Here is a 12,144-nt window from a genome sequence, read left to right as displayed (position 1 = left end):
CATTAAGGGGAACCTGTACGAATGGATAATGGCGAGATATAGTATTTAATGGAGGGAAAACGTCAATCCCAAGGCATCTTAAAGCCCAAAACATGTACATAGAAGAAACCTTAACCATAGTTGAGACCAGTTTTATATATCACAATTTGAGCCCAGACTCAAACCCTCATTATAAACCAAAACTGAGACTCTAGATCTAAACCAGGGGTATCAGACTCGATTTCATGTGGGCCGGACCATTTTAAATATAATATTTAGATATTTTTTTTTTTTATAAATGGTTTAAAAGAACTGGAATAGAAGCCCTGAATATTCAGTTTTTTATAGATCTAAAACAATGTTTATTTTAGCTTTTTATATATATATTTTTCGATTTTACAAAATGATTTTTGAACTAAAAACACAGAAAAATACATTGAAAAATTACAATTATTGATTTAAAAGGGTGAAAACCAGGAAATTTAATATAAATCTATACTTTTCATTTTAATTTAATCCTAAAACAGAAAGTCAGCACTCATCATTGACTTTCCCGGCCCACACAAAATGATCCGCCGGACCACATTTGGCCCCCGAGCCGCCACTTTGACACATAATTTACACCATTTGGTTCAAGAAGCAACAAATTCCCCTAAAAAACTCAATTCCACAAAAATGTGATCTAAACCCTGTCTTCAAAACACACATACAGAACATCCACCTAAACCCCAAACTTCCAATTCAACCCATCCAACAACACATCACAAAACCGCCCAATTTTGAAAACAAATATATCCTGATCAGTCAACCAAATCACTATCTTCACCTCCGTCACACCCAAACAAGCGCCAACTGCCCAATGATAACACAGTTCAACGCGGAGAAAGCGAAATACTTAAAATTCCACAGGCTTAAGCATTTGTCGTCAGGGGCAATGATTAGCTTCTTTAAATGGAAACTGCCTATCTTTGAGCCTCTTTCCAAATCCAGAACAAAATGTTATTCCTACAGATATTCCGACAAAAATAAAAGCACAAAATGGCCCACAAAATAATCCTCTTTACTACGTAATGTTCCTCTTCACTTTCCAGGAATGTAGCGGTCAAAGGTGTTCTAATCCACTCATTCTCTTATTCCTCCACTATTCCTCTTTTCAATGACCTTATTCTTCTTCTCTTGCAAGAAGAACAACCGGATTATTTGACTCCACAGAGGTGGTCCAGTCATCTACCCGTATTTCTACCGGTGGAACATCGTTTGGTGACGGAGGGTGAGATTTATCTTTGAGTTGGACGTCTCTTGTCACTCTTATCCATTAAGACGCCATCTTTGAAGGGTTTTCCCTGAGAAACGCCACTTGAGGAATGCCAGCATGAGATGCCAAGCATGCGTCAATCTTCTCTTTTTGTCACTCTTTTCGCAACTTTGGATGCTGCTTCCGAGTTTTCTTTCACTGTTAGAATAGTTCTTGGAGAACTGGTGTTGTTGGGAAGTCTAGTTTTAGTTCTTTGGAAGGATTAGATTCGCATAAATGTTCTGATTTGTCGGAAATTAGGGTTTTGAGATGTTTTCTTCATCTGGGAAAGGGAAAATGATGTCTTTGTTTGTTATTTAGATTAGATTAGAACTTTATTTCATCCTGTATTTGGGAGATTTGGTTGTAGTAGACATACAAAAGACACAGAAGACATTGTAGACCTAGATAAGAAACTTGGAGCCACATATAGGTAGTCTACAAGGTCAGGACTTTCTCCAGATTGAGACTGAGGTTTTTACATAGTCCCTAAGTAGTCTGTTTTTTGCTATTTGTTATTTTACTACCTTTTTGGAAGCAAAGTAACATGCAAAAATAGTTTTTTTGTGTGGTTGGAGATGCAATTTCGAGCAGGAATCTCCAAACTATTCCGCAAAAGACTGCAGTGACCATTCCAACCAAAGAAAACAACACTTTTTGACTAATTTTGTGTCTTAAAAGTGTAAACAGTTGATTTCAGTCATTTTATTGGTTAAACTACTCCGTTGAAACAAGAAAACTGCGTTTGAGGATCTGGTTTGGAGAAAATGGACCCAAAATATAAAAAAATAAGAGTACAGTTGGAGGCAGAAGTTGGATTTGATCCATTTGTGAGCCGGGAATAAGTCCTTTAAGAAAAGGTAGTGTTGTAAAGTATGACATGAATCCAGTTAATGAAATACCAACTGGACAATGAGTGCCAAAAAAATGGAATATACAGTTAAACTTCCTTAGTTAGGTCAGGCTTTCATACCAGAAACTACATTTCCTGACATTTAAAAGCTCAGACGTGACTGAACAGGAACATATGATTGTTCGCTGTTGAACTGAGATTTGAAAACAACTCACGTCATTTTAGAGTCTATGTCTTCTTCTTCTTTTTTTCGCACTGAACTTTAGCACTTTCCTGCAAAACTTCCACCTTTCATACTGTCATTTGTATCAAAATTCTCTGCATTTGACCTTGTTTTTTAACTCCAAAAGTCTGTTTAGCATGTTTTCTTCTTCTATTTTTAATTTTAAATGTTGTCTGTTCCAGACTTAAAGATTTAATGCAATGAAAACGAAGCATTTCTTCAAAGTTTATCTTCTAAAAAACAGTCGACCGACTCCAATTATTTTTGGGAACTTCTGTTTTAGAAAGATTCAAGGTTTAATATGGCCTGCAGCTTTTTGGTTTCACTTATTGGACGCTGGTGTCACTTTTTTTGCTTCTGTGTTGTCACGGTAATGAGAATCCCCCCTGTGGTCATTTTTGTCATAAACACGCCTTGAGATGGCGCTAATTAAAAAGCGAAGACTGAGGTTTTTATCTTTAGCTTTGCATGAGTGCGCACAGGTGGTAAGCTGGCAAGATGAAGCTGTTAAATACTTTTTTCTGACAAGGGCAGGGCCATATTCATTTGGAATAAAAAATGTAAAAAAATACGGGTGTTATTATGGGTGGGCTGGTTGTTTATTTTGACCTGTAGTTAACCTTTTAGTTTGAAGGATTACAGGAAGAAAGTGCTACTCAGTGTTGTCATTCTATAGACCAGGGATGGGCAAACTACGGTCCGCGGGCTACATCCAGGCCTGCTAGGCCTTTTAATCCGGCCCGCCGACGTTCTCCAAAAATATTATAATAAAAAAAAAAATAAAAATAAAAAAAAAAAAGAATTGAACAAAAATGTAAAAAAAAAGAATAGAATTTAAAAAATATATAAAAAACAATTCGATTATTTTTTTTACATTTTTTTCAATTATTTATGTATTTTTTTTTAATTATAATATTTTTTTTAACCTGCCCAAGATGGCGCCATCAGGCGGAAGCCATTGGCAGTAGTTCAGTCCAATTTTATTCATTTTTCGTGTTTTACAGCCCCTCTATCATTTTTTAATTTACATTTTTAATATTTCTTAATACATTCCTTTTTACTTGACTTAGTACTTTATACTTTTTACTTTTAATAATGAGTGATGAGTATGTTAATACTTTAGTCCTTTTTTTCCCTCTATGTTTCATATGTACTGTTAACGGATGCACTTTTTTACATGTTATCATATCTTATGCTGACTCCGCCCATCTGTCAAATTTTTAAAGTCAATATGGCCCCCGGGCCCAAAAATTTGCCCACCCCTATGCTAGACAGAGATCAATGTTACAAGGATTCCATTCCATACTCGCATTTCAAACTAATACCAATCATATTCAACCATTTTGCAGTCAGGCTTTAGGACTTCTGTCATGTGAGTAAATGAACCTGAGAGGTTCAAGTACAGTATGTTAAACTTAGAACGGTATGTTGAAGTTCCACTAATAAAACACAGTGCACATGTTCACGGTGCTAAAGTTGGCATCATTTACAAAGCAAGCCATTGGACCTGACCGACATGTGTTGGGTGATGGGTAGAATCTACGTGAGCTCTTGGTAATGCACCCAATGTAAAACTGGCTTTATTTACTAATGTCATGGAGACCACTGTTGATGTTCTATTTGCTCTCAAGAGATTTTGGGGACTGTGTTCTCTTTGTTAGCATGTCAACTATTCCATTTTGCACTTAAGCTCCTTTAACACGCTTCATAGAACTGACAAAAGAAAGCTAATTGGCTCTACTTTTACCCACGGGTACGAAATAATAGTCTTACTGGTTAATTCGTGGGATAAATATCAGTTTGGGATTTCTATTTGGATATAGCGCATTTATTTGAGTATAGGGTTAGGGTATTTTCAGGACTATAAGGCGCACTTAAAAGTCTTAAATTTTCTCCAAAATAGACAGTGCGCCTTATAATCCAGTGCGCCTTATATATGGAAAAACAGACAACGAAAAACCACCACTGTTAGATATTAAAAAAACACAAACGCCTGAACTGAAACAATACTGTTAAATATGCAGATGCCATCTTAGTTTACAAAATCTTCCATCATATAGCTCCTCCCCCACTGCAAGATTTTATACCAAAAAAATCCAAAACATCAACAATGGCTGGCTCTAGAGGTGACTGTGTAGTGAGTGAGTACTTCATACCTGGAAGTCAATAGCAATTAGCGTATTTTCACCACTATAAGGCGCACTTAAAAGTCTTAAATTTTCTCCAAAATAGACAGTGCGCCTTATAATACAGTGCGCCTTATATATGAAAAAATGTCATTCATTGAGGGTGCGCCTTATAATGCGGTGCGCCTTATAGTCGTGAAAATACGGTAGCTTGTCAAGATTGAATGCACGCTGGATTAAATGGTTTCATTGACAATTTAACGTGAGGTGTAGAGAGACCTGTAGGGTGCCCTAAGGAAAGCCATCAGCTCCCTTAGTCACACCTGTGGTTTTCACACCGAGAAGCGTCAAAATAGCGGCCGCCGGGACGTCGCCTCGAGCGCCGTTGGGTATAAATAAGAAATAAAACTGTCACATTTGCCTGGTTAAAGCGTTTAGAAATGGGGAGCAAAAAGAAAATGAAGTCAGGATAGATTTTTTTCATCTTTCTGACAGGTAGAACGCTGCTATGACAGTTATGGGATTGCAACACTGAAACTCAGATTTATATCGATATTAGCTAAACCGCTGATGCAGTTGACAAATCCTCCCCTGGAAAAAAAAAAGACTTTTTTCCTGATGGTATTTTTTTTTTAACATGGCCCACGGGTGGGCTGTCAACATGAAAGAAGCCCACGGATGACACATTGCTCGTATAAAAGACGGTAAACTTGCCTTGAGTCAGCGCGAGTTAATAAAGGTGCTCGGACGTTGGGTCCCCGGTCAAATGGTGACAGAAAGTTTACTGTTGAAACCAGATCTCGAAATTATATTCATGAGAGAGTTTGATATCTAAGAGAGATAGTTTAATTTCCAAGTACTGTTTAATATCTAAGTACTGTTTAATATCTAAGTAGTGTTTAATATCTAAGTAGTGTTTAATATCTAAGTACTGTAGAATATCTAAGTAGTGTTTAATATCTAAGTAGTGTTTAATATCTAAGTAGTGTTTAATATCTAAGTACTGTTGAAAACAGTAAAAATTTAGATATTAAACTCTCTCATGAATATAATTTTGAGAGCTGGTTTCAACAGTACTTCCATATTAAACAGTACTTCGATATTAAACAGTACTTCAATATTAAACAGTACTTCAATATTAAAGAGTACTTAGATATTATACTCTCTCTCTTAGATATTAAACTCTCACTCTTAGATATTAAACTCTCTCTTAGATATTAAACAGTACTTGGATATTAAACAGTACTTCAATATTAAACAGTACTTAGATATTAAACTCTCTCTCTTAGATATTAAACAGTATTTAGATATTAAACAGTACTTAGGTATTAAACAGTACTTAGATATTAAACAGTACTTAGATATTAAACAGTACTTACATATTAAACAGTACTTAGATAGTAATAGTACTTAGATATTAGGTGAATCTGGCAACATTGTAAACAAACATGAAACTAAACTGATTTTTACTCAAACAACATATTTGACCATCATCCTAAATAAAACAACAATATACTACATAATCTACCTTTTGGATCATTTACAAAATCCACACCATCTCTTATGAAAAACGATCAAAAATCCTTCCCACATTTCCCAACATTTTTCCAGCAAAACCCATAAAAAATCTGCGTTCCCAAGACTTGTCCGAACACGCCGGACAGACAGCCCACACCCCTTCCCATCAAACGCACCCTCCTCCCCCCCCTTGGTCCATCCGACCTCTTGACCTCTACCCTCCCTGACTAATTTCTACCCCGCCCTGGTCCTACTGACGCCATTTCACCTCTTGTCGGCAGATCTGAACGAGTGTGGACTGAAGCCACGACCCTGCAAACACAGGTGCATGAATACCTACGGAAGTTACAAGTGCTACTGCCTTAACGGCTTCATGATGATGCCTGACGGCACTTGTGGAAGTAAGTTGACCAGAACTTTTCCGTAAAATGTAGCCACGTTTATGTAGCTAAGAAGGAAATGAAAATATTTGGGACAATGTAATGTTTTTGGAAGCCCTTTGGTGTTTCCCAGCAAGGGTACAGATGCCCGTACATGTCTTCTAAATTGCCTCATATCTCATCAACATTCTCTTTGTATTTTTAGACTAAAACCATTGGTAGATTCAGTTATGTTTTATTACTGGGCCAGAAATACGTCATACTTGGTTGATTGAGAAATACACACTATAGTATCAATCCTGGGAAATACTATGAATCTTTGATTGTTTACTATGTCAGTCTTTACAAAAAAATGACTTTTTGGCTCAAAACTATGAACATATATAAAAATCAAGCATTTTTTTAGCAATTTACATGATTTTTTTTTACAATATTTGCCATTTTAACCTAAAATTATTTCATTTAAAAACGCAATGTCATGTTCCTACACATAAACAATGGCTGGCTCTAGAGGTGACTGTGTAGTTCCTTTTAAAAATGGTTAAATTAGCTAGAGCGCCTTCTCTTTTCATACCTGGAATTCAATACCAACTAATGAACTCATGTCTCTAAATAAATCAAACTAAATACATTTAGTAGGTTGTCAGAACCTTCAATTATTTTGAAAGTTATGTAGCATGCGCATTTCCTTTTCAATTGTAGTTCAGTACAAAAGTTTGGTTTAAAAATTGTTGGCCCGGGGGCCAAATCTGTGTCATTTTGTGTGGCCCAGGATATGCTATAGATGTATATTAAATTTCCTGATTTTCCCCCTTTTAAATCAAGAATTATCATTTTTTAATCCATTTTTTCTGTGTTTTTAGTTCAAAAATCGTTTTGTAAAATCTAAAAAATATATATTAAAAAAAGCTAAAATAAACAATGTTTTAGATCTATAAAAAACTGAATATATAGGGCTTTTAATCCAGTTTTTATCAATTTGTTTCTGTTTTTAGTTCAAAAATCGTTTTGTAAAACCTAAAAACATTTAAAAAAAGCTAAAATAAACATTGTTTCAGATCTATCAAAAAACTGAATATCCAGGGCTTTTAATCCAGTTCTTTTAATCCATTTATAAACAAAAAAAATCTAAATATTCCATCTAAAATGATCCGGCCCACATTAAAACCAAGTTGACCTTAAACCGGCCCGCGAACCAAGCTCTGACACCCTTCTACTAGTCCAATCCCGAACGATTAAAAGCTCTCTCTCTGTTTTCCCTGGCACGATAAATCCATTTTCTTAAGTAAATACCAAATCCGGAAATTAGTATGTAAATTGCTCCCAAGCCATGAATTAGTTTTGAACCCTGACGCTGTGAGAAAAAACAACTGTTATGTTTTGTTCCTTTCCCTCATGACCCGTAATCAACCTTCTCCTGAGTTGTGAGAATCCTTTCTCTCGAGTCACCAACCCGCGTTAATGTGTCTTGTTTTCTTTGTAACCCAACAGACCTTCGCACTTGCGGTATGGCCAACTGCCAATATGGCTGCGAAGTGCTTAAAGGAGAGGTCCGATGTCAATGTCCGTCACCGGGGTTACGATTGGCGTCCGATGGCAGAACTTGCGTGGGTAAGTACTACTTCCCTTCGTCTTTATTTACCTTCTCTGGCTTGAAAGTTGAGCCTCTGGCTGCTAAAATGACTCATGTCGGTGAAAGGAATGTGTTTTTTCCTACTCTTAGCCTCTAGACAACTTTGTTTCGGGACTTTTTCGGGGTATGTTATGCATATTAATGCAGATATGGTTTAGTAAAGCAAACCTAGCAGCAAATATGAATTAGCTATAAATAGAAATTGGCATTTTTTGGGGACCAGACTTGATGAAGCAATCGAAATGCTCAAAACTTTGTTTTTTAGACAAACTAGTTATTATTTCTGCCCTACGGTCATTTTGGGTAATTGCACTACAAGGAATGGACATTAGTCTTTAAGACAGGAGGAGGAGTAGAAAAGGACATTGCAGGTGTTATGCTTCCGTCTTAAAGCTCAATATTTTAGTTTTATGGAGTTATTTTGCTTGTAGAAGAAAGTACCGTGTTTTTTTCGTATATTTACCGTCTTTGCGTATAAGCCTTACCCTTAAATTTGCCTTAAAATATAGAATTTTACGATTTTTCTCGTATAAGACGCCCCCTGATTCACAGTTTTTACTTCTATGTTCATGGTTTTTAATGGGGGGTATAAATTTGTTACTTTGAAGGAAAAATCTTAAGAAAAATTATCGATTTTGTGGACAAATTCAAAAAGGGAAGTCATGTGAGTAGTACAACCAAGAAGTGGGTTTGTAGCGGTCTAGTTTAAACCAATTTTCTAGGTGCAATAATGGCATGAGATAAACATTACATAGATATCAAGGCTGAGATTTTTATGATCGACGTTAGCAAGTATTGGGATGTGTTGACATGGTAAACACTACAAATATTTTAAGGCTACTTGCGTCTGACAAGTCTTTTAACTTTTAACTAACTAGTAAGTGAGTTTGTTTCACGTTTTATGCAAAATACGTTTTTTTTCTTCTTGAATTTCATTCATAGACGCGTTTTATCTGTTTGTCTTTTCTCTATTTAGCAATAAATGACCGTATCGGCCACATTGTCTTTAAAAATTTGACAGATGGGCGGGGTCAGCACAAGATACGATACAAATAAAAAAGTGCATCCGTTAACAGTACATATGAAACATAAACAGAAAAATAAGGACTAAAGTATTAACATACTCATCTCTCATCATTAAAGTAAAAAGTATAAAGTAAAGTAAAAAGGAATGTATTAAGAAATATTAAAATGTCATTAAAAAAAGGATGTAAAACAAATAAGAGTGGGCAGAGCTACACCCACTGGCTTCCGCGTGACAGCGCCATCTTGGGCAAAATAATAATAATAAAATTAAAAAATAAAACATTTGGACAACGTCTGGTCTAATGCATGCGCATATAAGCCGTACCCTGGATTCAATGATTTTTTTGAGCGACTAATACGGCTTATATGCGAGTAAATACGGTACGTATAAATCGATTAAGGCGTATTAAAGATCCCACTGAAAGACGTCGAGGTAACAAAACCTGGGACTTCTTGGCACTGAAAACCACACCAGGAATATTCCTGGAACAGCATGTGAGGTCCATTCCCAGACAAACCCAGACTACAGTCATTCTAATTTGGACTCTCCTTTTGTCCCCGCATAATAAAGTCCACATAGCCGACAAAGAGGAGACGTTGACGCCCTTGAAAAGAAAGCACAATGGGATGTAGACTTGGGCTATGAATGAGTAATGGATCTATCCTCTCTTATCACCACTTTGGCAGACGTGGATGAATGTGCCAGCGGGATGGCCGTGTGCCCGAGGTTCCGGAAGTGCATCAACACCTTTGGCAGTTACATCTGCAAGTGCCATGATGGATTCGACCTGCAGTACGTCAATGGGAAATACCAGTGTATCGGTACGTGTTGCTCATCTTAAGGGTGTCAGATTCGGGTTGGTTCACGGGCTGCTTTAATGTCAATTTGATTTCATGTGGGTTGGACCATTTTAGATATAATATTTAGTTTTTTTTAATTTTATGAATGGATTAAAAGAACTGGATTAAAAGATATGAATATTCAGTTTTTTTATAGATCTAAAACAATGTTTATTTTAACTTTTTTTAAATATATTTTTAGATTTTCCAAAATTATTTTTGAACTAAAAACACAGAAAAATGGATTAAAAAATGACATTTATTGATTTAAAAGGGGGGAAATCAGGACATTTAATATATATACATCTATACTCTTCATTTTAATTTTCAAATTGACCCATTTTTGTGGAGTTGAGTTTCAGGGTAATTTGTTACTTTTTGAACCCAATGGTGTAACTCATGTGTCAAAGTGGAGGCCCGTGGGCCAGATTTGGCCCGCCACATCATTTTGTGCGGCCCGAGTAAGTAAATCATGAGTGCTGACTTTCTGTTTTAGGATCAAATTAAAATGAAGAGTATAGATATATATTAAATTTCCTGATTCTCCCCCTTTTAAATCAATAATTGTCATTTTTAATCCATTTTTTATATGTTTTTAGTTAAAAGAATCATTTAGTAAAATCTAAAAGTATATATAAAAAAGCTAAAATAAACATTGTTTTACATCTATAAAAACTGGATATTCAGGCCTTTTAATCCAGTTTTTATAATCCATTTCTAAAAAATATCTAAATATTATATCTAAAATGGTCACATGAAATCAAGTTGACATTTAAGCGGCCTGCGAACCAACCCGAGTCTGACACCCTTGGCTTAGAACATTAACCTTTCAGTAACTTTAAAATTATACAACTTATAACAATTAATCTCAGGAAACACCTCACATTATGTCACAAATAAATGGAAAAAAATGACCATGACATTTCTCCAAGTCCCAATTTCTCAAGAAACATCACCCTATTTTTGCTCTCCCTTTCTTCCCTCTCAGACGTCAACGAATGCTCTTCCGAACATGGCCGCTGTGGCGTCTACGCCACCTGCTTCAACACACCCGGCTCGTACAAATGCAAATGCAAAGATGGCTACCGGGGGACGGGCCACGACTGCAAACGTAAGACCACCGATTGCCATGTTTTTTACCTCCTTATCACCCTTAACCACAATGTTTTCCTCTTCCAATCCGTCTATTTTAATCAGGGTACATTTAAGCTAGCAAAATGTATTTATTTTTCAAAGGGGGGAGTTTTCCACACTCCATTAGTTCCCGAAAAATTAAAATCACAGTCCTTGGGCGGGTGTTAACGGCGTGGCAGTCTAGTGAACAGGAAGGACATAGGCTTCCTGTCCCCCCCTTTTGTCAAGGGCGTTGGGGAGCAGGGTGGGGTGCCGGAGCATTATTTCAAACGGGCGTCACATATCAAAGTTCTCGGGAAAGATGAGAAGGCGACAAGTGAGTTAGGGAGCTTTTGTCCACAATGTGAACCTCACACAACCTCATTTCACCTCCTGAGGTGAGGAATGCACAAGGGAACAAAAGGGGGCAAGGGCTATGATGTCATCAAGATGGCTATTGGGTGGGTGAGTATCAGAAGTGGGGGATTGTTTAATATCTAAGTATTGTTGAAACTAGCTCTCCAAATTATATTCATGAGAGAGAGAGTTTAATATCTAAATATGGACTGTTTTTAACAGTACTTAGATATTAAACTCTCATGAATCAACAGTAGATATTTAGACATTAAATTCTCTCATGAATATAATTTTGAGAGCTGGTTTCAAGAGTACTTGGATATTAAACAGTACTTAGGTATTAAATTTTACCTTAATATCAAACTCTCTCATGTATCAACAGTAGATATTTAGATATTAAACTCTCTCATGAATATAAATTTGAGAGCTGGTTTCCACAGTACTTAGATATTAAACAGTACTTCGATATTAAACAGTACCTGGATATTAAACGGTACCTGGATATTAAACAGTACTCAGATATTAAACACAACTTAGATATTCTACAGTACTTAGATATTAAACAGTACTTAGATATTAAACAGTACTCAGATATTAAACAGTACTTAGATATCAAACAGTACTCAGATATTAAACACTACTTAGATATCAAACAGTACTCAGATATTAAACACTACTTAGATATCAAACATAACTCAGATATTAAACAGTACTTATAAATTAAACAGTACTTAGATATCAAACAGTACTCAGATATTAAGCAGTACTTAGATATTAAACACTACTTAGATATTAAACAGAA

General features: G+C 35.9%; 1 protein-coding gene across 4 annotated transcripts in view; it reads left to right on the top strand.

Moving 5' to 3' along the window:
* The window catches only part of npnta (nephronectin a), a 36,639-nt gene that overhangs the window by 17,103 nt on the left and 7,392 nt on the right, over nt 1–12,144 (top strand). For 2 of the 4 annotated variants that reach the window (XM_077718939.1, XM_077718938.1), the window contains 5 exons: nt 1,163–1,249; nt 6,275–6,394; nt 7,865–7,984; nt 9,720–9,854; nt 10,861–10,983. In XM_077718939.1, coding sequence (XP_077575065.1) covers nt 1,163–1,249; nt 6,275–6,394; nt 7,865–7,984; nt 9,720–9,854; nt 10,861–10,983 — 585 coding nt within the window. The remainder of the gene's footprint in view (nt 1–1,162; nt 1,250–6,274; nt 6,395–7,864; nt 7,985–9,719; nt 9,855–10,860; nt 10,984–12,144) is intronic. The other 2 variants (XM_077718941.1, XM_077718940.1) reach the window with 1 other exon arrangement.

This window comes from Stigmatopora nigra, chromosome 6, assembly GCF_051989575.1.
Source record: "Stigmatopora nigra isolate UIUO_SnigA chromosome 6, RoL_Snig_1.1, whole genome shotgun sequence".
Classification (NCBI taxonomy): Eukaryota; Metazoa; Chordata; class Actinopteri; order Syngnathiformes; family Syngnathidae; genus Stigmatopora; species Stigmatopora nigra.
The sequence above is the reverse complement of the archived record's forward strand: the minus strand, read 5'-3'. Positions and strand labels throughout refer to the sequence as shown.